This window comes from Pygocentrus nattereri, chromosome 14 (genome assembly GCF_015220715.1).
Source record: "Pygocentrus nattereri isolate fPygNat1 chromosome 14, fPygNat1.pri, whole genome shotgun sequence".
NCBI classification, from domain to species: Eukaryota; Metazoa; Chordata; class Actinopteri; order Characiformes; family Serrasalmidae; genus Pygocentrus; species Pygocentrus nattereri.
The window spans coordinates 2,264,077-2,290,664 of record NC_051224.1 but is presented as its reverse complement, the minus strand read 5'-3'; the positions used below and the strand labels follow the sequence as shown (position 1 = coordinate 2,290,664).

Genomic DNA, 26,588 nt, shown 5'->3' with positions numbered 1-26,588 from the left:
AGTCGGCTTCCCCCACGAAACAGCGAGCCTCTGTCTTTGATATTCGTAACTAGATAGTGATGCTGCGGTGGTCTACCTCAGGGTGGTGCTATGGCAACTGGTTCACCTGGTCCTTCATAGAAACTGTAACTATGCTCAGGATACCTCTGAAATTTTTTCCAAATGTGCTGAATTTAGCCCAATTCCCAGGAGATCAGTGGAAAGAGAGAATTTTCACTCATTCCTTAAACTGCGGACAAGAGAGGAGCTGCATAAGATCTCGGTGAGCATGTGGAAGACCATATGACCAAACCAGAAAGAAGCTTTGGTGACTATGGAGAGTGAGCTGGCAGCCCGACGAGGGACCCCCGAACACCAGGGGATATTTCACACACTGACAAGGTGGCATTTAATGCATTGGGCAACCTTGCTGCTTGTTTCTTGCAATGCCTGTGCGTGCGCATCGCTCAGAGTCAGAGACGAGTCTTGTTAAAATTTGATGCTGCTTGTGCTTCATCTATCTTGTGTTTCAGGGAGATGTTGTTGTTTTAAAGCTGAGGTGCTGCAGCTGATGCGAGCGGAAGCTGGTTTAGCAGCAGGCAGTGATCGGTGACAGAAAGAGCCGCAGGCTGCAGCCAACAGTCTGCTCACTGTCACTGAGAACACTGCGCTGTGCGAGAGAGAAGTGTGTGTATCTGCTACTGTCTTCATGCAAGAAATCTCTCCAGCTTCCTCCGCTCTCTCTGTCACTCACACACACACAGCGCTAGTACACACACACACACACACACACACAGAAGCCTTTCCAAACATACCCTTCAACGGGCACACCTACACTCATATGCAATAGTTTGAACACCACCAGTAAAATTACAAATTATTTCGTTTTGAATTTCTAACCCAAACTATGTTAACACGAGGGACCGGGAGCTTAAATACAGCGTTTTTCACTATAGCACATGTTAGCACAAAATTTCTATTTGCTGGGTTTAAAGGCCACATTAAAAGGTCCATTAATAATTATTCATATATTATACAGGATGAGTCAAAAGTTACAGGACACATTTTATTTTATTTTATTTTATTTTATTTTATATGCTGTCACAATGATCCCAGAGATAAAAGTCAATGATGAAATAAAAAATACAATAAGATAAAACCTGTCCTGTGACTTTTGACTCACCCTCTATTTATGTTTTTACATCATGACTATTTTTCCGTCACTCTTTATCCTTAGAATTAAACTGTGTCTTTATGTTAAGACTGTTATAAGATAAATGATCTCTGGTTATAACTTAATTATAACTTCAGTGTGAGTGGGCGGGGCTAAGACACTGTAGGCTGTATATGGTGAATATGTAAATTAGCTGTTTCTTGTGACCTCCCAGAAACACCTGAATGCAAAACAGGCTGTTTTTGCAGTGTAGTGGACAGTGTGGACAGTGTGGACTGGTCGTCAGAAAGGTAAAAAATGGTTTTCCATTAAATTTGCCCTTTAATATATTGGGAAAAATATGTAAATATAATATGTGCCATAACTTTTGCATAGGCCACATTATAAGTTTCACTGTTTTCCCAAAAATCATAAACATTACAAATAAACACTAGTTGTGTATTAAAATGTGCAGGAGTGTGCTTTCTGACCAGAGGCAGCCCTAATTTTGCATATTGCTGCTGTCGGAAGAAAACCTTGTATCTCCAAAATAGTAACTTTACAGGAGAAGGGAAAAACACACTTCACCCATCCATCCATCCATCCATCCATCCATCCATCCATCCATCCATCCATCCATCCATCATCTTCCGCTTCTCCGGGGTTTGGGTCACGGGGGCAGTATCCTGAGCAATGAGGCCCAGACCTCCCTTTCCCCAGCCACTTCCACTAGCTCCCCGGGAGGGATTCCGAGGCGCTCCCAGGCCAGCTGGGCGATATAGTCACGCCAGCATGTCCTGGGCCTTCCCCGGGGTCTCCTCCCAGGTGGACTTGCCTGTGACACCTCAAGAGGGAGGCGTCCAGGAGGCATCCTAACCAGATGCCCGAACCACCTCAGCTGGCTCCTCTCGACGTGAAGAAGCAGCGGCTCTACTCCGAGTCCCTCCCGGATGACCGAACTTCTCACCCTATCTCTAAGGGAGAGTCCAGACACCCTGCGGAGGAAACTCATTTCGGCCGCTTGTATTCGCGATCTTATTCTTTCGGTCATTAGAAAAAACACACTTCACTTTCAATGTAAGTCAATGGAACCAGAATTTTTCCCATGTCATTTTGGGTCATTTCTTTTAGGCCTCTCATCATAAAATTTACAAACAATGTAAAGAGTAATAGATACTTTCAAATTATGTCAAAAAGTGAAAAATGCCAAAAACGGAGATACAAGGTTTTCTTCCGACAGCAACGATATACACATTAGTGGCCTGCTGCTTTGCATGGGGCATGGCAAAGTATCAGGTTTTGGCTGGGTTTAGTAGGACACTCTAAGATTTTAATGTGGTACATTTATTTTTATACACTTTCATCATTTTGTGCACTATTTTGCGCACTTGCTTAATATGAACATTTAACACCTCTAAAAGATCCTCATATAAGCTATTAAATGAAATGACTGAAAATACACTGCCTGGAGTCACTGTCCTATATGAACTTTATCTCGGGACCATCATAACACATCTTTTAAAAACTCATAGGTGTAGTACAACGAAATAGACCCCAAAGAAATCACATTTTTCCAGACTTACCATTATCAGCATCACATATAAAGACTCAGAAGACACATGTAGACTCACTGTCATTTTTGATAGTAAATAAAATGGCCATATTTGTGTTGTAGATGTCACATCACCTGGTTCCTACCACCACCACCGTAAAGAAAATCTCTACATTGCATAATTTCATATCAAACCACTCTGAATGACTTTTGTTTACATTTTAACAACTGAATTAACCAGAAACTTTCTAAAATTGGTGGAATTCCCCTTTAATACAGCAAAACTAGCTGAACAAGGACAATGTGAAAACAGCGCACAATCATGTTTAAAGTACCAAAACCATGTAAACTACATCTAAACATTTAACATGAAGACAAAAACAATAAAAAACGAATAAAAAACAACAAAAATACTAAGATAATACTAAAAATACTGAAACTGATCGTCCTTTCTGATGAATCCCAGTTGCCAATTGATATTCATATGAGTTCTGCTTAACATCTGTATTTTTTGAACATATTGAATAGAATTAGTTAACATTATCAGTTTAAAGTTCAGCCCTGACGCACATAAAACAACCATATCCAAATATACGCCTCAACCGGCACATAGATTCTCTCCTTTTTCTCTCTTCATTAGAGCACAATAGGTTCTGTAGTGCTGTCTTAGAGGGAGCTGCTTACAGCAGCACTGGCTCATTAACACAGATCACTGTGTGAGGATGTGAGGACTTTAAGCACTAGTGTACTGCAGCCTTCCAGGAAACAGTGGCCACATGTGGCGTCAATACTTTTTAATTCATCAGCTGTGCTGAGATAGCGAGAGGAATCGCCAGGCTGTCAGTGGATTAACACCATCCACAAGCCTCGCTTGCATCAGAGAAGGAGGAGCACCAGAGTGTAATCCCGGCTCTGCAGTGATCCAGGACCTGCTCAGCAAGATCTCGTGCTGATGATGAGAATTAGGAGGCATATAGCACACTGGGTGTTTACATAGTTAACCCTTGGAAGTGGTGGACAGTAACTGAGTAACTGAGTAAATGTAATTAGTTTCTGTACTTTAGTATTTTTGGTGTATCTGTACTGAAGTTTCTCCGTTCTGGACTTTTTCCTTTCACTCCACTACATTTCAGAGTCTAATATCCGACTTTTTCCTCCTACATTTTGAGAAATCTGTCGTTCCTTTTGGTTTCTGTGTGTATAAAAACGTAACATGTCAAAACGAAAGAAGCGCAAAGCCAGAGCACCAATCAGGGCCCAGCGGTCACTTTGTTTAGAGCTGGTTTTGACCTGTTGGTCATACCGACCCAGTGCAGCACGCGGTTCAACGTCAGCGCAGCAGCGTAAAACTTTGGGAGAGTCTGTTCAACATAAATGATGAACTAACCTAACTTTGTGTAAATAGAGCTCAATATAGAAATATGTCCACATATGCAGTCGAGACTGACGCGGCTTTTTTCTGAATTTCTACAAACACCATTTCATTTTATAGTAAATGAGTTTGGGCTGGTTTATGTTTATGAACAGACGCCTACAGATCAACATAGTAAAGGAGCTCATCTGTGATCCTGAGTTTAAAGCCAGTTTTTATTCAACTTAAACTTGGAACTAAGTTGTAAATAAATCTGAAACTGAAACTTTGCTTGTGTGTAAAAAGTGATTTCAGAGCCACTCGGTTCTCCCTGATGGAAACTGTTTACCTTCAGTGTTTTGTGCTTCTGATCATTTTAATAGACGTCAGCGTCACTAATTAATGACGTTCTATTAAAAGACTGGTTTACCAAGAGAGACGCTGGAGGACTTTCACCTGAAATGAGTTCATGAAGCCAGTCTGGTTATAAAAATGATAACAGGACATCAGAGCCAGAATTCCTCTTTTAGTACTTTTACTTTATACTTAAGTACATTTGAAGGGAAATACTTTAGTACTTTTACTCCAGTGGAGGTCTAAAGGGAGGAACTTCTACTTTTACTGGAGGAATATTTTACCTTGGGTGTCTCGACTTTAACTCAAGGACATGGTCTGTGTACTTCGTCCACCTCTGCTAAGTATTGATTTTGTCACCAATACTGATTTAGATGAGTAAAAAGCTAAATACCCCGATATGACAGTCGATATGACAGTTACACATAAAATGTGTTTTGTTAATGAAGCTCACTGTCTGCTGCAAACTCGGTGATTCCATGATTCGGGTGTCATTTTTGTCCCACTTATGTTACATTTACAAACATGCATGTAAAGTAAATTTTAAATTTGGTGACGTGTCCTTCACAACAACCAAATGTGCCTATTTTGAGACACAACATATAATGCAATTACAGTATTTTTGCCTGTCCAAGGGCTCTATAATCACACTTTACCTTGAAATACAACCATTAAAATACTTCAAAGACAGTATAATTTATATTAATGTGTGAAACATTTTTTTAAGCGAACCTGATTTTTTTATCTGCGCACATTTTTGTCATGCCCCTCCTCATGACCTGTTTCCTGGGAACACATTCGCCCCTGTGAAATAGCTGGAATATTTCCCAAGTCATGCTTAATTAACGCAACATCCACATTTCCCGAAGATCACGGGATTTCTTTCCTCACTGGCTGAAAAGATCACTCGGAAATTTCAACCCTGTAACCCAAATTACAGGTTGAAAGTTAATTATTCAATTTAAAAGTTTTTAAAAGTAAACTGTGTCCTTCATGTCTGTGGCACAGGTCCGGTCTCAAAGATCAGTGTTGAACCAAATCTTAGATAATTTTAGAGAAAACCACTGACACTGCAGATGGGCCCAAGATTAGGCTTAGTCTAAGTCCGCGAAACTGTGGCACAAAGGCACAAAAACAACGTCAATAATACAGAATAATTACTAGGAGTTTTGATGTCTGTGGATTAGGTCTTACTTTCCATCAGTCTCTGGTGATGTGTTATTACATGTTATTTTTATGCTTAATGTTGGGTTTAGCCACTGTTACTGTTAACCATTAGTTCAGCAATCACTGGTTTCACAACACAAAAGCCATTAAAATCAGAAATTAGCACTTTGTTTCTTATTAAAAGCTCATTATGAAGTTATGTCTGTCCCTTGGTACCCCTGTGTAGGCTCCTTGGACTGTTTTGACCCCAAGTATGGATTTGAGTATGGATTAAAAGCTCATTATGAAGTAAAAGAAGGTTTTTTTCACATCCACTGAATCAATGGACTTGACTGGAATACAGCCTGACTGTAGCCTCAGATTATACCACTAATTCTAGATTTGTCAGGTGAAGGTTAAAAAGAAGTGAACTTACCAGCCACACACAGGGGCTTTGATCAGCTCAGACACACCAAATGACATAGAGCCCATGAAGTCATTCCTGGTGGTCCTGTCCCAATCCCACACCTCTATAGACAGCCGCCGGTCTTTATCTGTGGCCTTTAGCTTACTGTATAGACAAAGAGACACACAGAGAACCAGGATCAGCGTCTTATTAAACCTAGGAGAAGGGGGCTTTATTACTCGGTTTACGGTGATTATGAAGCCACGTTGTCTCCTGGCTCAATGCGCCTTCTCCAACTCACAAGGTGAAGGACTCGTTCCAGGTGGGGTTGAGGGAGGAGCGGATGGTCCTGGTTTTCTGCTTGGTCTCGTTCTTGGGGTCCGGGATCAGTTTGAGTTTGACGTATGGGTCTGACAGCCCATTGGGGTCCATGGGAATTAGATTTCTCGCTTCGCCAACTGAGTATAAACAAAAGAGAAAGAGACCAATATAGCTTCATCCACAGAGATCCTAAAGATTTAAAAGCCTCAAAAGGAAAAGAAGTGTCTTTTGTTGTGCTAAGGCCCTCTAACTTAACCCACATTCGGTATAAAATCTTTTGCATGAAAGGCTCAGCACAACAGGAGACAGGATGAAAAGGCAGCCGTGGTTATGAAGGCTTATTTTTCCCATCAAAATATGTCACTGTCAACATAACACACGGCACAACATCTGAATCAGCTTCAGTCTGCTGGCGAAATGCTGCGTCCTCTTAGTCAACGTGATCAGCGCGATATGACGCGGCAGGAGGTCGCGACATCGCTGCAATCACAACGTTGCTGGTGGCAATTGCAAAAAGAAGCCTGAGCAGAAATAAATGGTCAACCAGATAAATCAATGAGGGCAAACATTTAGCGGCATGCAGTGGCATGGCAACCTTAATGTATTCCGTCTCCACGGTAACCCCTTTTGGGCGGCGGGCTGTGTTATGTGAAGTCGACTCAGTTGCTGATGGAGGATCATGCAAGTGTGTGCAGAACTGTGCATTTATAGTTACTCAGACAACAGAGTTTTGCTGTGTAATTACATAGTTAACAGGTAATGTAGGTTGAAGGTGAACAGGTAAAGGCTGATAGGTCCTGAATTGTATTTACATATGATGACAAGTGATACAAACCTGGCCTGTGCTGGCAACAGGCCTCATATTCGGGTTATGAATGTGTGAAAAACCACCGTGCTTAAGCAATTAAACCCCGTTGGGAAGTGAGACGGGAAGTTCGAGATTTATTTTATTTAAAAAAATAAAACAATAATAACAGCAACAATTTGTAGTCTGGTAATTCTGAAACAGGTCCTGGCACTGGAGCAGACACGAGAGCAACTAACAGTGAAAGCGTGTCATTTAAAGCGTAAGCTTTGTTAAATAGAAGACCGTAATAATAAGACAGGTTAATAAAGCCGTGGTTGTACTGTGTGGTCATTTTTAACACGGCCATGGAACTGAAATTAAAGTAGTGAGAATGTCACACAAAATTACCACCTGTGGCTGCTTAGATTAGCCTGATGACTTTTATCCTGAAGCTATTTTGCCTGAGGCCATTTGAAATGGCCTGTTTCTCCTGATGTACGAGAGCTGAGACATGATTCTGTTTTTTCCTGAAACCTGAAGCTATTTTGTCGGATGTCTGAAACCTGCAGTGTGAAAAATACGTTTTTAAACAGTCATGATATCTGTCTGCCTCACCAAGTAAGGCAAGAAAACTTTAGTGCCCTATTTTACAACCTTTTTTTTTTAATTATAAGACTTTCTGCCACTTATTCGGGTTCTTTTTAGTGAAGGATTGAGTGTATGTAGTTAAATGGTCTAATGACTCTCAATCCAGCGATCCGAGTTCAAATCTCAGTGGGACCGAACTGACTTTCTGGGGGCAGTTGTGGGCTGGAGATTAGGGAGTGAGCTTTGTGACCGGAAGGTCACCGGTTCGATCCCCTTGGCCAACAGTGTGTGACTGAAGTGCTTTTGAGCAGGGCACCCAGCCGTCACTCGCTCCCCGGGCGCCGTGGATAGGGCTGCTCGCTGCCCCCTAGTGTGTGTGTTCACTAGTGTGCATGTGGTGTTTCACTGCGCGGATGGGTTAAATGCGGAGGTCTAATTCCTCCGTGGGCAAGCAAGGCTGATGGCTCTGAAATTCTAATATATTCTTTATCTCATTTTTTTATGTTTAGTTTTAATATATATTGTCAATATAGTAACAAGTAACAAACTGTAAAAACCTTAATAAGTACTTAAAGTGAATTACTTACTTGTTAATTGCTTTCTTTTTTCATTGCTGTCCCTTTGCTGCTGCAACACTGAGAATTTCCCCGTTGTGGGCTAATAAAGTACTTATCTTATCTTATATTAAATTAAAATATCTTCACCATGTGTCACAATTGGCTCCTCCCGGTCCTGTCCATGTGCTTGTGTTTAATTCCCGGTCCTGCCCCCTTGTTTTCAGACTCCGCCCTTGATTGTTCTCACCTGTTTTAGCCAGCTGTGTATGTTTAACCCTCGTTGTTTCCTGGTATTTAAGTCCTGTGTTTCCCCCTGTTAATTTGCTGGTCATTGATTTGAGTTCTCATGTTTTGTATTCTCGTGTGGTGTATTGTCTTCGTTATATCCCGTGGTGTTTTGTTCATTTCCAGCCTCCTTGGTGTTTCCAATCTGTGTTTAGTTAAGTTATGTCTGTCCCTTGGTACCCCTGTGTAGGCTCCTTGGACTGTTTTGACCCCGAGTATGGATTTGCCCTTAATACATCTTGCTTGTCTTCGCAAATGCGTCCGCCTCCTCATCGCTGCCCGATGTTACACCATGACCCTTTGACCACACTGCCTATGCCCCTTTGTGGCCTTGTGAAGTTCTGCAGCCCAAACTGAGTTCTGTGTTTTCTTTGTTTGTTTTTTCCTGTTTACTTGCTTTGTTACCTGGTTTTCAAACAGTGGATTTGCCTTACATGTACCTGCCTGTCTGTTTCCTCTTCCCTGCCTCTCATGACTCGGAGTTTTAGGTTGCTCCTGATAAAACTACCCTGCAACCCCAATTCATTTCAGCCATGAGTGAGAAATATATCATAAAAAAATGATCCTTTTTATCAGTGCCACAGAAACACCACTGCTTCTTCTGTACAACACATCAGAAAATCACATTGGGTAGAAATGTGGACATTTTGACCATCAAGAATTCAGCGTCTCCATCTGACCCTGAAGAATTCTCTTGCTCCCGTCTTCTTTACTTGACGAGAACAGTCAAGCTGTGAAATCGAATTCTTTTGAGAAGCCGTGTTCACCCACCTTTTAAACTTAGCTTACATAGGATACGTTACCTTCTCAGAATCACGGTCTTCTGTCTAATCATTTTGAAGGCCACATGTGAAAGGTGCTGAGAAAATGGGCAGAATTCCATCAGCAAATGTTGAGTTCTCTAGGGCTTGCGGACCAGATAGACGCTGATGTCTTGTCAGAATTAGCCGTGGAATACTGCTGACAACCTGGCTGCACGTATCGAGGTCCATTTCCGTGGTTCACCACGTACCAGAGGGGATGACTCTGCTTTAAAAATGACATTGGCCATTTCAGAACGTTCATCTGTGTCAAGCTCAGATGGAGACTGGATGAAGAGCATCACAAGCTAAGCTTCATCTTCTCACAAAAGAGTAACATGATCTCCGTTTATATAAAGTGCAAATAAGACGAGTTGAAGGCCTTGAGCGATTGACCTCTGGTAATGAATAGGTGGGTGTAAGAAATGTAAACACATGCAACAGCTGCAATGATCTCCTGAACCAAAAGGGGGAGACTAACCTCTTTCAGTGAAGTTAATATAACGTTCGCAAGCACAGCTCCACAAACTCTCTCTCTCTGCTCTGACTATAAAAACGGAATACTTTCCATGAAAATGCAGGTAAAGGAAACATAACAGTCCTGGACTTCTCATAGGTCTTGCTGTTGGTCATGCATTAACCCAGCATATCCTACACGACAGCTTCTGCCATGAACTCTGTTAAAAATGTTGAAATGCTAAAGGTCTCTCAAGAGGGAGCAATACAAAAGAGGATTTTTAACGTGGCCCTTTTCATGTCCTGCCGCCTCAGTTATCTCCAGATTCCCTGCGTTCGGCAACGGAATGAGAAGCGGCAAGAGAGAAGCAAGGAATTTATCTGCTGTTGTTGCTTGGCTACAACATCTAAAAGGACCCTTTCTGGTTTTTCTTCATGTCTTTTTCTTCCTGTTTATCTGCCCGTCTGTCTCGTTCCATTACACAAAAAGTCGTTCTTTGAGACGGAGCCTCAAAAAAAGCTCACCTTGTCGCTCGTGTTGAGAGATTTGTTATGCATGCACGGTAGGGAGTGCATTATCAGTACGTAGCCGCACACCTCTGGCTACGTGTGAGGTGTGTGGTTATACAGTGATAATGAAACCCCCAGGGTGTGTTACTATGCTTATATGCTTATAAAATGGATTTTCCATCTGTTTCAAATAGAAGAAAAAAAAGACTTGCATGGAGCAAAAGCCCAAATATCAAATTTCTACTTCAAACAGTTCCAATTTATTCGACAATAGTAGCATTAATAGGGCGTGTATTGTTTAAGAAAGCATTCTGAACTAAGTGCTTTTATTCTTTGGTCTGCTGGAATATATAATGTGATCCTGCAAAAATCCTATTTTCTCGGAAAAATGTTCAGCTAGAATATAATCAGTGATGGAAATCTGTTTGAGGGTGGATTAAAGAGGAGTGAGGTTTCATTAGCAGTTTTGGCTTCATCTACAGTTTAGAGACCTGCTGAATGACTGTGAGGAAACACACTACCATTCAAAAGTCTGGAAACCCTATTTTTACTAATAGGAAGCCAGTGCTGTTGAAGGCACATACCATCCGTACATGTATCTCCGAAATGATGAGTCACAGGAGAAGGCAAAGCCCGTTTGAACTTTTAATAAGGTTTTTAGCTTATTAGAAGAAATTTTCATAAGTTGAAGAAATGAAGAACTAACTTTTTTGGGGGTGACATTACAGCAATGCACCTATGTTCTCCTGCAACAAAGCAGTGGAATAAATTGCAGTTTTAATTCCTATAATCACATTACAGCTACTGATTTAATGGCAATAATATCAGAATTTATAATAATAGTTTTAATACAATTATTTATTAAGTAACTTTCTTACTTGCCTTACTCGTATTTCTTTACGAGAACAATATTAATACGCAACGCATGAATATGAATGTGAGCATCATAGTGTGAGTGCACTATTGCTTTCCGACCTGATTTCCATTCACCATCAGCTCTAAAAGCTTTACATTTCTTTCCTAAAGGTTTTATTCTGAGGCGGCTGTTTTTTGGATTTTTGGCTGACTGACTAGTTCTTTCTAACGAAAGCTCTGAAAGGACTATTCAGTTTCCTTGTACTTATGGAAAGTATAATAAGTAAAGTAATGGGTATTGATTACTGTCAGTGAGTACAGTAATCCCATTGCCCTTCAGGCAAAACAATAATGCATAATTTATAGTATTTCAATCTACATTGTAGACGTTATTATTGAATTTAAAAGACAAGTGATCCCAAACTTTGGAACAGCAGTGTACAAACTCAGAAAGATGTACAGACATATGCAAATGTATGAACACCTTCTGGTTAAATGACCTGTTTTGTAAAAATCCATCAACATGCACCACTTTATGTTGTGGCTAACACAAAGTTATTTTCACTTGACCAGTCTGAGGCACCCAAGACACATTTTCAAAAAAAAATCTATTTATTTGTGTAGTTTGCTGAGAAAAGTGTTAATACTTGAATAAACAAAATGTATAGAATATTAATTAATAATGATTATATATATATGGTGATGTTCTGGATATCAGTGTGTTTGTTTACCCATCTCCAAGCCTCTCCTCGAGGAAGCCCAGTATTATTAAAAAGCAGCTCCTGGTTTGCCCAATCAGTGCTCAGTAAATTGAGCTCATGATGTCATTGATGATATTAACGAGTCTCTGTGGCGGCTGTGAAGGTGTCCAGGAAAAATATGGACCCGAGAAATTCTTGTTACTGTTTATTGTTTTTCTGTTTATTTGAATTATGAATACGACTTTATTCTAATGTATACTGTGATAAACTCACTGCTGAGGGAAACTGGTTAAACATTCGCTTAGACGCCTAAAACTGGTGTTGATGGTAAAATGGTATGAAGTGCACCATCACAGCTATAACACGAGAACAGAAACTTAGGCTGTACTTTGAGCCAGAACTAACTGTTTGGGGCATCACATGCTCTCATTCTATCCTTTTATAGGAGTAGATAGCAATGGTGATGTTAGTAGAATACAGATCAGTGGCTGAAGAGGAAAGCTAGGAAAGCGCAGGGACAGGCATTTGGGCCTGGAGAATGACCTTCATAGCTGCATCATTTTGGTCAGGATGAGCCACTTTAATTTTAATGCTTCCTATCAGACTTCAGCTTCCTGAATGGCAGCTGTTTTTTGCGTCGGGATGTCACATATCTAAATTCTGTTTTCAGACAAAAGACTAACAGCTTTGACTTGACTTTGACTGTTCTTTTCACCCAAACATGAACCTCTCACATTTCTCTCTCCCTAATGATTATATTGATTATTACTGTGCAACTGTACATTGGAATAGTGCAATACTAGTGCATATTGAATATATTCAGAGTCAGTGTATATATATATATATATTTATTTAAATTCTACAAAAAAAAATATATATATATATATATATATATATATATATATATATATATATATATATATATATATATATATATATATATATATATATATATATATATATATGCACTCCACAAGGCTTTAACATGGACTGATCCTAGAAATGATCCTATGTACTGCTATTTTTGCACACAGCCATCTCTAGAAGACTAATTCCTGATGAAAACCTGCCAAATTCAGAAGAATTATGTAACTTTCTAACCTTTAACGGAATATATACATACACACCCCTTAATCTGATAAAGTACTCAAAATGAGCTGGATGTGTTTAGCAGTGGAGGAGAAAAGGTCACTGAGGATTCCCATCTCCAACGCAGAGTCTGCAGCCTAAGTATGAAAAATGACTTGAATTTTTGAGTGTAGTTTCAGAAAACAGAGCTCACAGTGCAAATCAAGCCAACAACTGAATGCTAAAGGTGGACCCATCGTTGGTACAAGAACAGGTAGGCAATTCCTGACCATTGCAGGGTGCTTCCAGTACTTTTCCTGCACTGACTACATTCCCTCCTATCAACTGTTGAACAGGCTTTACAGAATGTAGGCAAAAATACCAATAGCAAAAAATCCTAATGAGAAACCTAGTTACAAATCTCAATGTACATACATACATTTTCTTAATATACATAAACCATGGGTTTGATGTCTTGTGAGAGATCATCTGGGGGTGGGAGTCAAGGACAGCATAACTGGCCTATCTGTAGGTAGGATGGCCCTCCCTGTCCCCCTGCTCATTGTGATGCTAGCCAGAATGTCAGCAGAATGTCTGTTAGAGGTTACGGCTCTCAAAGGCTACGTTTGCACAGCAGGTAAAAGTGGCCCAAAGCCAGATGTGTCATTTGTGTGTCAGTGTGAACAGCAAAAAAGGCATTGAATCTTTTCAATTCTGATTTGAGACGCTTCCACATGTGGTGCTGAAATCCGTATCGGTGATGCGACTCAGTCTGAACAGCCAAATCGAAATTCATGCGACTTTTACATCAATCCAACATCATTTCACGCTGCTGAGACTCAACAAACAAACAAACTCATTGCAGCCCCTCCATGTTCACAGCCGGAGGAGCCCGAGGAACACACTGTGGGTGATGAGCCCAGCTGTCAACCACTGGAACTTAATTTCTCCTGTGATTCTGGCGAAGACGACTCCCGTTCTCTGGCCGTCATGACTGTTCGCCTCTGGACGAGCCACGTGAAGTATTGTCCTTTTACGCGTGTGGGTCAGTTTGGGAGCTGATCATGTGAACAGCCAAACTAAAAAATCTGATTTGGTGAGAAAATCAGATTCAGGCCACTTTTACCTGCTGTGTAAACGTCGCCAAAAAGGCGTACATCTGAGCAATGATGTCAAATTAGTGGCAGGAAAGGAAGCGGTGGCTGGTTTTAGTTTCACATGAAGCAAATAAGTTGGCCTTTACCCCCCCAGCTTGGTAACACTATGTGATAGGGGGAGACCTAGCAGGTGATAGATACTATTCATGATTCGGACCACTACAACATTTGTTTAGCGCTACTGACCTGGACTGTGCTGCTGTAGCTTATCAAAGTGAGGCAAGTTCTAAACAACAATGACTCAATGCTAACGTTAGTTTGATCTCTCTCTCTCTCACACACACACACACACACACACACACACACACACACACACACACACACACAAATACTAGAATTTCTGAATAGGTTAAAGAGGTAAAATAAATTTGCTAAAAGAAATTTATCCAACATCCCAGCAGCTGCTACAAAAAGTGTATCTGTGAGCGGACTGTTGAGAAGGGAACTGATTCAACTGCCATAAAGCTTGATAATTTGTTGATTCCAGTGCGCTGGAGCAGAGGACACAGCAAACTGCAGTGATGTGGCTTCCAGGACTGGAAGTGCACCGAAGGACACGGCTGCCACTCTGTGAGTATCAACGTCTTGGAGTTCAGCTCCAGAAACACAGTCTAATCTGCCTAAGGGCTGTTTGTTTGCTGTATGTATGTGTGTGTGTGTGTGTGTGTGTGTGTGTGTGTGTGTGTATACTGCTACATGCTCCTGTACTCTTGGCTGGACAGATTAAATCAACTTCAACTCAGAGCTCTGAACTCAGATGCCCCCACCTCCTCCGTGCTGAGGCTGGAGGGCCCAGCAGTAACTCATGACCTCAGCGACCAAACACTGCGACCTCCACTATCAGTAACCACAGCAATTTGCTCCGTATGTCCTCAAATCTAGTGCCAGACCAAAGACATATTTCAAATGCTCTCAAAATCCCCCAATAACCTTTACCAATATCAGCAAACAGACTAGGCACACAGGGCCAGATGTGCTAAGCCTCTTGCACCAGCTTTCAGCTGCAAACAGGACGTTTTCCTGCCGGTAATAGTATATCTGTATCTACAAAACGGGTGTAAAAGTCTGAATGCAATTTGAGCCACGTACAGCGCGGTGCAAAAGTCGTGAAAACTCTTTAAAACAAGCATGAATTTGTAGGTCAACGTCAGTAACATCAGGGTAACCCCTGATCTCTGCTACACTCTAGAACTAACTGCTGCAACGCTGACATAACCGTGGCATAAGCATGTCATGGCAGATGTTATTTGGGGTCATGACGTAACAATGAAGGAGACAAGGTGACAGGATGTGAGCGTGAGTTTTACTGAAATCCATGAAGCCACATGAACAATAAAGCAATAGAAATAGACTAAAAAAAAGAAGACTAGGAATCAAGATGCTTAAACTGAAAAAAAAGACTAAGGAGAGTGAAGAAAACCAACAACCAGCAGGGAAACCCAGAACAGGGTCTGTAAAACAAAAACAGCGTGCAACTACAAGACAACAACCAGGCGTGTAAATACAGGGATGTTTCTCAGACATGCATGATGGGAAGGATGAAGAGGTGGAGCATGGGAGGTGCACAAAACCAAAACAAAAAACAGGAGCACATGTATGGAGAGCAGAACTGGGGAAGTGTCATGTTACCAAACTTACATGCAACTAGTTGCAAGTTACCTGTAACAGTTTCATGAAACTTGTTGAGGTACTTGCAATTGTTGCGGCTGAGTTTCAAATTCTTTTCACATGCTTTATATTATACAACTCAAGTGCAGTTTAGTTTCAGGTAGATTTCAAGCAGCTGGAGTTGCATGTAAGTTTAACTGTGTTAATCTTATTGTTAATTGCCATACATTATAATTTCATAGTGACTAAGTAGTGAAAAAAATTTGCATGTGACAAAAACAGCTGAGACACGGTGATGGTAACGTCGTAATGGTAACGTGGCACTATTGCACTATTACATAAAATCTGTTACGGCAATTCATGATATAGTATGAAAAATATGGCATGTTTTTGATATTCAGTGTTGTGTGAAAGTTTTAGGCGTCTGAGCGAATGTTTAACCAGTTTCCCTCAGCAGGGAGTTTATCACAATATACATTAGAATAAAGTCGTATTCATAATTCAAATAAATAGAAAAACAATAAACAGTAACAAGAATTTCTCGGGTCCATATTTTTCCTGGACACCTTCACAGCCGCCACAGAGACTCGTTAATATCATCAATTACATCATGAGCTCAATTTACTGAGCACTGATTGGTCAAACCAGGAGCTGCTTTATAACTACATATAATACTGGGCTTCCTCGAGTAGAGGCTTGGAGATGGGTAAACAAACACACTCACATCCACAAAATCACTATTATATATATATACACATGGTTGCTGTCAGAAGAAAACCTTGTATCTCCAAAACTGTAACTTTACAGGAGAAGGAAAAAACATACTTCACTTTCAATGTAAGTCAATGGAACCAGAATTTTTCCCATGTCATTTTGGGTAATTTCTTTTAGGCCATCCATCACAAAATTTACAAACAATGTAAAAAGTAACAGATACTTTCAGATTATGTCAAAAACAGAAAACACTTTGCTCAGCAAATAAACACAAACTACACAAATAAACAGATTTTGAAAATGTGTCTTGAGTGCCTAAGACTTTCACACAGTACTGTATATATTGCTGAGTAGGATTAAAGTAAAATTTTACTGACTTTTGACTAAATACAGTAAACATAAGAGCTACTGATTTCTTGGTTAGAAAAACCCCGGGTTTCCTTAACGTCTCAGTGCACTCCAGCCATTTGCTAAATTCCAGTTTTGAAAACGACTAACTGAAGTTAACGAAGCATTGATTAGCCAAAATAGTGACTCTAAATACTGGGTTTCCTTCTGGAGTGCTTCTGAAATAGTTTGGCAGACACAAATCATAATATTTATTTATTTATTTTTGTGCTAATATAAATGCTTACCTGATAAACAGCTCTACGTATCGTCAGATAGCCTAAGATTTCGGAGAGCAATGTATGTGTAAAAATGGACAGAGATTTTGGAAATGCAGCTGATTACATATTTATTTTGATTACTAAAGTTTTTGCAACTAGCCTGGAATTGTAGGATTTACTCTGCCTGCGGTGTAAATATAAGGCGTTGTAAGTAGCCTAGTGATGAGGGAGGTGGGCCATCAGCCAGAACGTTGTGGGTTCAAATTCCAGCCACTCTGCTATGATACTCATAGACTGCGCATAGTTAGACAAGAAAAGAACACACTTGTCTTTATTTATCTTTCAATAAAGTATAACATAACATAGCAGCTAGATGGAGGCATGGAGCTTAAAGACCATGCTGAAAAAATATATATACCAAAAGAGTGACAGCGTTTCAACCTTCAGGGTCATCGACTTGCCCCAGAGCTCACCTAGTGACCCCTAAACCTCTCTCTCTCTTCATCACTGAACTTTCATTGTCTCTTTTGTCAAAGCCTTTGGGACCCCACAGGCTTTTAAGCTCCACCTCATACGTTCAGCTCAATTAGCACGTGGGCGCAGTTTGTGTGATTATTTATAGCCTTCAGAAATCTAATGTTAATAGGATGCACTGCGAGCATACTGCAACACCACCAGCCCACTCACATGCGCACATCTGGCTCTCACTCTATATCAGCAGTCAAAGTCCAGTCTCTGGATGTTCTCCATCCAAGAGTATTAAGGCAGGGGGGAAAAAGGTCTATCAGCAGAACGGAGGATGGATCCGGCCACAGGGTGACCCTAACGGGCACCGCCATGCAACATGTGACTGCCCTGCAGCAGCCGGGCTTCTGGCCAGACATCTGGCATTCAGATATGACCAAAAAAAGAGAGACACTGAGAGAGAGAGGGGGCGGGGGGGAAGGGGAGGGGGGGGCACCTGCTGCCGCTGGGAGCTACAGCATGTGTTGTACTGCAACCTAAAGCCCTCAAAAAGGAGAAGGGCATAGGTACACAGACAGCCTAGGTACTCTTCTCTACAGTGGTCCAGTGAAAATATGAAGGTTAAAGTCTGTGTAAAAGCTTCATCTGTAAGCTTGTTTTAATAAATCACTTTTCATTTTTGAGAGGCATATTTGCCAACAGAGCAAATGATCAAAAATGAATGACTGTCATGGTTGAAAGTAACAGATGCCAAGTATTTTTTCAATGTGGGTGAGCTGACTGAATAATAAACTTACGTATGATGTATGATATGGCAATGTCTGTTTATTTACAGTTTATTTACATATATATATATATATATATATATATATATATATATATATATATATATATATAAAATTAATGAATGGATGTTTGTTTCCCCATCTCCAAGCCTCTCCTCCTCGAGGAAGCCCAGTATTATATGTAGTTAAAAAGCAGCTCCTGGTTTGACCAATCAGTGCTCAGTAAATTGAGCTCATGATGTAATTGATGATATTAACGAGTCTCTGTGGCGGCTGTGAAGGTGTCCAGGAAAAATATGGACCCAAGAAATTCTTGTTACTGTTTATAGTTTTTCTGTTTATTTGAATTATGAATACGACTTTATTCTAATGTATATTGTGATAAACTCACTGCTGAGGGAAACTGGTTAAAAACTTGCTTAGACGCCTGAAACTTTCACACAGCGCTGTATGCAGCACATTTTGTGTGTTCTCTACATTCAAATAACATCATATCATTTTGAATAGTTTTGAATTGAACTGAATTGAGTTGAGGACAGAGTGAAATGAAGTAAAATAAAGTGAGCTGAATAAAATTAAACTGAATTAAACTGTACTGAAGTGGACTCTGTTGCCATGAACTAAAGTGAGGTGAGATGAAATGCACTGAACAGAAGTGAAGTGAGTTAAATCACATCGAAGTAAACTGAATTACACTGAACGGAATCAAATTTACCTGAACTAAGTGAAAATGAGCTGAACTGAACTGAACTGAACTGAACTGCCCCAAACCAAACTGAATTAAATCTAACTGACCTGAACTGAATTGAGTCCAGCGTGCAGATGTGGGATTTGGGCTGCGCACCTGTGACATGGAGTCTGTCTCCGCTGACCTCGATCTTGAGGAAGAGGCGTCCTCTGCGCTCGGTGTGGTCAGTCCCGCACAAGCTTGGCACATTCATCACGCATTGCTTATGTACATTCATATCGCAGGCTGAGAGAGACAGAGAGCGAGAGAGACAAAGAAAGATAAGGAGAGAGAGAGAGAGAGAGAGAGAGAGAGAGAGATAGCTGAGTATCTGAAATGTCACAGAGCAAGTGAGCATCCTTAAGGTAGGTGGGTAAGAGATCAGCTCCTGTTAATGAATCTTGGTGTTAACGAAACTGCAGGGCCAAGCGTGAAAGTACAGTTCACACACACACACACACACACACACACACACACACACACACACACACACACACACAGGTGGTCTGCTTTTAGAGAGGTGTTATAATGTTATTTGTGCTCGCAGCCTGACTGGTAATTGGACAGAGCCACCGGCCTCAGAGCACAGAGGGAAGGGAGTGTGTGTGTGTGTGTGTGTGTGCATGTGGTTGTGTTTATGCATGATGTGTTTGTACCCCCCACCCGCCCACACACACACACAATAAAAACAAAAGGTGGCTCCGCTGCGACGGCCGCTCTGCCTCACCTGGTCTGACGAGCAGATTGTGAGGGCTGTAATTACAAATTTGGTGCTATCCCCCCCACACCAATTTATTTCAATCTGCTTTCATTAAAATCTGTGATAACACTGGCAACCGAGCCACAGAGCAAGAGATGGATGGCTGACGGCTGACAATAAAGACAAAAGGCCCGCAGGGGCAGCAGAGAAGGATGGAGTGTGCAGATAGGAAAGGATTCCGCTTCAATTAAACAAGCGTCTATGCACAGAGCAGGTCTAATCCCATTCGACCTCATTATGCGAATGGGAGAGGGAATATCCATCAGTGACTGAAGCTCCAGCTCCTTCTCTGCTCTGAGACTTAACACAGAACAGACAGACTTGTAGCACTGTGCAGGCTACTGTGACTGTGTGGGTTTGGAAAGCAGATGGCGGTCCTGAGTTAACCCCAGGCTCAGATTCAGATGCTCCATCCACAGAGGCACACGCACTGATATACAGTACCTACAGATATCTACTGTATGCATAACTTAAATGCTAGTCATAAGCAGTCGCACTGTTGTACAAGATGTACTGGAGTCCTGTCTTACTGCCAAGACTGGTCCTGAGTCCTTAAATTAACTTTTTCAATGTCTATGTAAGGCTTGAAAATTGTTCCTGAGGCCAGCCGAGTGCATCTGAGACAACTGGAAACTTTTTAAAAAGTTTAAAAAGTTCTTCCTCTACATGGTTAAAAAAATCTGTTCCCTGCTGGTTGAGGATCGAAGCTTAGCTACATGTTATTCGTTTGTTGACGTTTATTAGTTCGAAAACGTGTTTGTTGTTTGTTTATATTCACTTGATTGTAGGTGATGATTCTAAATAAGTTTGGAGACGAAGGGACAGAAATTAATATATGTTATATAGGTTAATGTATGTTATATTTTATCAACCTAAAATGTAATTTTATTTAATATATACATTGACGCTGTCCAAAGAAAAACAGCTAAAATAGGAACTTTACAGGAGTTAATATCAATATCGATATTCAATGTCAGTTAATAGAAAGATATTTTATTTTAAGCAATTTTGGAGCATTTCTATTGGTCCAGTCATCAGGAAATTTTCACAGGATGTAAAGGACAGCTGCTGAGTTCAAAGGAAAAGTACAAATCGCTAATAATAGAGATAATTGATCATTTTATTATTATTTTCCAAAATAACTCAATCTAGTCTAGGTCTTCGGACTTGGCCTTTGCCCAGACTCGGTCTGCCCAGGTTTCAGTCTTGACACAGGCTTGTCTCTAATGGTCTTCACTACAACATTAAAATGTAAGCCACCATTCAAAAGTTTGGAATACACACATTATCTAAGCTGCTTATCCTTCTGGGTTACATGGGGTGCTATCCCAGCAGTCACTGGCCATATATACAATCCCACACACATTCACACCCAGGGGCAATTTAGCATGCCCAGCTGGCCTGACCGCATGTTTTTGGACTGTGGAAGGAAACAGGAGAACCAGGAGGAAAGCCACGCAGACACAGGAGAGCGTGCAATCTCCACACAGAAGACCCTGGTCGCCCGGCCGAACCGAACCAAACCCAACCCAGGCCCTTCTTGCTGTGAGGCGACCCACTGTGCCAATGTGCCGCCAAGTTTGGAATAACTGCCTTTCCACTCCATATGAGTTTGTTGAAGACATATGCATTAAATGATTTTATAATCATGCTATTCCTTAAATTCGGAGGTTTTAACTAATTTGCAGGAAAAATATAAAAATGAATACTAAAAATGGTGAACAGAGCTGTAGATGATTCCACGATCAGCACAAAGCTGTATAACTACATCGACAATGAAATTATAACAAAATCAACTTCTACAATCCCTGATATTTGAAACGTAGTGTTGAAATCTCTAATTAAATTAAATCTCATAGTAGACGGCCTTCTAGTGAACCACTGTAAGCAGATACATATAGTGTAATATTTACCATTTAACTCTTGCTCCAAAAAACTTGAAATACTGCATAAAGCATTATGGTTTCTAGCTTATAGTATAAACAGCACTGTATAAGTTACTTCTGATTAAATAGCGATAACTAATGTCACACGTGATTCAAAATTTTTGAATGGTAGCTTAAGTGCAGGGATGAAGAAAGTCTGGTCTTTAACAATCAGGCAAGAGTCTTCTGAAGCGTTCACTGGCAAGCAAATGAGACTTCTTGCAAATTTCCAGACATACTGCTTTCCTGAAAAACTTCTTGTAGCACTCGTTTTGACAATGGCGTTCCCCTACACTTCATGCAAAAAGAGTTTTTGACTGGTTGTTATGCAGGTCATTCAAATGGTCTCATCTTCTCAAGGTATGTGGTTTTTGGTCAAGTTGGGCAATGAAACCCACGGCCTCTTGAGCGCAAGATAGAAATCTGACTTGTGAGACTGGAGCCAACCTAATGAGTGGATCTATATGGAAGAAAAGGCAACTCACTGTCACATTTCATTCCCTGGTGGATGAGTCCGTATAGCAGAGAGCCGCAGTGGTCACAGAAGGTTGGGCTGCCATAGGAGTGGATCTTAAACTTGTGCTTGCTTCTCGGGTCCTGCAAAAAAAAAAATCAAAGCGTGGAATCGGTTTAAATTTCTGGCATGCTGCATATCATCAACCACAATATTTAAAAAATTAAGTTATTTGGATATAAGTTGAAATTTCGGGGTTAGTGTTTGGAACAGCTACCCCCCAACAGAAAATACCCTATAAATGATCATATAAAAGATCATTTATCTTTTTATTATCCCAATTAATACACTGGTTTAAATAGATCATACAATTATCCTTGTAAATATGTAAGGTTATAAAATGTATTGGGTTTTTGAAATTGAACAGTGCTGTAGGATGGTCCCTATAGGCCACTCATTGACACCAATTTATAAGAAACACCCTCCTTGTAGGTCCACCTTGCTATTTTACTTTCAGAGACTGCAGCTGATCTGCTGCCATGCACAATTTAGGTTAGTGAGCCTCCTGCCCAGGGGTCATCATCTCTGGTTAAAGAGGACATAGGTCCAGCCCAGTTGCATAGCAGGAAAATCACCATGGAAATAACCAAACAGTGCTGAACATCGGCCTTTCGGTTTATAGCCAGTTATCTGTGGTTAGTTTCCTCATAACCGCTCTTTGTGTGATAAACAACTCTCAAACAAGCAGTGAAGCTGATATGTAAAAACACACTCCCCCTCCAGCCCCCCGCCGTAAGGGTCCAGCCGGCTCTGCCTGCTGAAAGCAGAGGGCGATCGCAGCAAGGTGCACAGCCTGCACCGCCTGTTGCCAGCAGAGGGCGATGGCGAAGACCACTTACTAATTAGGTTCACTTGATACACCTGTGGGCTCCCCTATTTAAGGCTGTGGCAAAGGCAGCGTTTGTCACACCTTTGTAGAGGGGTGACCGGTACGGTACTTAGAAAAGAAAAGAAAAGAAAAGAAACGAAACGAAACGAAACGAAACGAAACGAAACGAAATTAAACAAAACTGTCCCAAAACCAAAAAGACAGCAAAAGAGGGCTGAGAAAAGAAATTGCCCCAAAAAACAAACAGAGAGAAGCGGGTTAGAAAAACAAGAGAGTGATTGCCTCCCAAATTACTCACAAAAGGAAGGAGAAAAGAATCCAAGCCATACAAAAGGTGTTTGCTTCTAAGGGCAAACAAGTGAAGGGAAGCGTAAAGTTTGCTTTCTCATCATAATTATGGTGGCAGTGTCTTTTGTGTTTCCATTACCTCTTATTTCACCTTCCTAACTCCGCCTTCGTTTGAGCGCGCTGGTTATAGCTTTCCTTTGTTTAACGTTCCCGCCTTTTTTCTTTCCCTTCCTTGAAGGGCTTCAACTGGGGTTACCTGTGCGTCAATCGGTACAGCGGCAGTTTGAACCCGGCTTTGGGTTGCCTGGTTTACAACGTCAGAAACACGTGCTCTGTATCACAATAAATCTTCTTACTTCCTTTTTTTCTTTTTTTTCCCCACTGGCTTTCAGTTCTGCACTTGGGTCCACCTCCCTGCTGTCCCATAACACCCCCCAAATAACACCTGGACAATTGAAATCCAGGAACTGACAAATAATCAGTGGGATAAAGCCTGGTTGACAAATGGTGCCTGGAATCAGATGGGCTACAGTGGTCTTATTAGGTAAAAGTGCCTCATTGTCAGCGGAAGCTCATGGAAGGAGGTAGGTGTTTCTAGTCAAAGCGCATGGTGAGTTTGTTTTTCATGTCCTCAGAAATTCCTAATAGAATCGCCATCAAATCTGAAGCCATGCTGAATACAACTCCTGCCCTGCGCTTCTACTGTTACCAAACACAGCATTCCTCGTTTACATAATAGAGGGCAACTGTGGCACAAGGTCAAACGGTGCATGAGCTCTCGAGAAACATAATCACACATATTTGGGATTATTTAATAGGAGAGGGCAGCTCTAAATAGGGCACCCAATTAATCCGTCTCCAACTCGTCGAAAAATTAATGAGAATTTAAATTTGCTGTGGTGGTGGAGTTGAGGGCTCCCGCTGCCCGCACATAACTCTGTTCCTCTGAATCATTAATCTCACAGTTAGGAAGAACAAGAGCGATGGCCAAAGTCCCCGTCCTCGGCTTTCAAGCACACTGAAACTGTCAATAATACTGTGTGCTCCCTGTCTGAGGGCGCTAAATGAGACCGGGAACCCCGACAAGGACAAATGAAGGTTAAAAGTGATCTAAGCTCTTTTTTTTTTTTTTTTACTTTTATTTATTCAGGATTACTAGGAATGTGCATCTTAGATCATCCCTCTTACTCTGAACTCTAATATTGAATAATTCAATTTTACACTATTTTCCCCTTTCAGACAAGAGTTTGCTTCAATAGGTTTGCCCTGGAGATACAAGGCTAATGCAGCAAACGAGAAATTAAGGCTTAGACCCTGCCGATCAACAACATTCAGACCGCATGCCCACATGGTCAAATATTTAAACAAAACGCAGCCAAAATTCAGGCTATACAGTTGCTAGTGCTGTTTTAAGTCCAGTTTAACAGTAACCAGTATGTCACAAACTTCACTCTCATTCAAACAATACTGGACCAAGCTCAGGTCAAAATCATTAAAACCCAGATATCCACACCTGAGAGAAGTCCAGAAAGCCTCATATAACAGACCCAAGTAATGATGTAAGGGTGTCTGGTCAGCTGACCATACCATCACTTTGGACTCCCACTTCAACTCCTTCATCCCTCCAATGAAAACACACCATTTCCCCACATATACTCTATAATAAAAGAACCTAAATGGACTAAAGTATTTCAGTATAGATTTAATATAGTATCCTACAAAATGACAGTTATATTCACTTATCAAGAGTGAAAATGTCCCAATTGGCCCCTCCCAGTCCTCCATGTGCTTTTGTTTTGGTCTTGTATATGTGCTTCCTTGTTCTGTTTCTTCTCGGTCCTGTCCCCTTGTTTCTAGACTCTGCCCTTGATTGTTTTCACCTGTGTCTTGTTCCCTATTCCTGTATTTAAGCCCTGGTGTTTGTTCTTCTGTCCTCAGTTGCGTATTTAATCGGTCTTCCTTTTCGTCATGCCTGTCCCTCCATCTATCCGTGTTGGCTCTTTGACCCTGGACTGTTTTAGACCTTGATTCTGGATTTGCCCCTAATAAATCTCGCTTCTCTCAGCGCATACGTCCGCCTCATCATCGCTTCCGGGCGTTACAGAAAGTTGGACAGAGGCTGAGAGAAATATATTTTTGCACTGTGACTGTTGGTGTGATTGTCATCATTATTTCATAAACTTTTAAAACTTTTTAGTGCCATTTCCTTCGGCATATCTGAAAGAAACAACTTTTTTCTGTGGTCACTTGAACATTTTACCTTTTTACTTTGTATTATTTCATGATGAATGGACCAAAACAAATGCTTCAGATTGGCTTGTAAAAATAACTTTAATTAAAATGAAAAGTTAAGGGTTTTGCCGCCACCTGTAAAGTTGCCTTTTAGAGGTGACATTTATTTATTTATTTATTTATTTATTTATTTATTTATTTATTTATGTTTGTTTGATGGTGATTTATATATTAGCAGGGTCTTCCCTTTATTCCAAGAGCCCTTTTATTTTAACACAGAACCCTGGAAACACAGGTGTACTCCCATATTAACTAGTTGGCTAGCTAGCATTACATTAGCTTTATCAGTGATTGCTGAGCATAACATTTACAGCATTTAGCAGACGCTCTTCTCCAGAGCGACTTACAAGAAGAGCTTTGTCTGTCTAGAGAAAGTATCTTTGCTAGTTAACAGTAGCTTAGAGAAAAGATGGTCCTGAGCTCAGATACTGAGAGAAACAGAGTTGAACACACAACTCTGTGCCGTTCGATGCGATAAACTACACTACACAGTGCAATACATTAAAATATAATATATAAGTGCAGCTTCTATATAACGCCAGATAAAGAATGACCATCAAATGTTGCAACACACAAAGGCCCAAGCTGGTTATATGACTTAAGCCTTCGCTCCACAGTTGATGTCAAATCAAAATCAAGCCTAAAATACAGGCATTGATGTGTTTCTCTACTTCCATTTGTTGGAGAGTATTCAGTAAACCGGTCTCTTGAGGTGGGTATACACCATATCCCTCTGTATATGCACTTTAAACAAACCAACACCCAAATCAACCACCACTACTGACATAACCATGTGACAAGGTCCCAGTCTTTGGGTTTACTGAGAAGCAGAACATAAAGCCAGAACGAGGCTTTTAATCATCTGTGAGGGCAGCCTTCGAGGGATGCCATGGACATGTGGGCAAACTGAACCGGAGAGAGAAGCCGCTGAGTGTGATTGGCGTGGTGTGAGTCACCAGCGGAGAATTCCGGAAGGCTCTAATTACAACGCTGGCATTTTAAAATAGCTTTTTGGCTCGCCTTTATTTTCGTTGCCCACGATGAAAC

At 40.9% G+C, this 26,588-nt stretch overlaps 1 protein-coding gene across 2 annotated transcripts in view; it reads right to left on the bottom strand.

The window, feature by feature from the left end:
• Positions 1–26,588, bottom strand: part of si:ch73-374l24.1 (protein kinase C alpha type) — a 254,721-nt gene that overhangs the window by 59,604 nt on the left and 168,529 nt on the right. For both annotated transcript variants that reach the window (XM_017714068.2, XM_017714069.2), the window contains exons 4-7: positions 22,104–22,215; positions 19,051–19,179; positions 6,243–6,399; positions 5,972–6,106 (exon numbers count right to left, since the gene is read on the bottom strand). In XM_017714068.2, the coding sequence (XP_017569557.1) occupies positions 5,972–6,106; positions 6,243–6,399; positions 19,051–19,179; positions 22,104–22,215 (533 nt within the window). The remainder of the gene's footprint in view (positions 1–5,971; positions 6,107–6,242; positions 6,400–19,050; positions 19,180–22,103; positions 22,216–26,588) is intronic.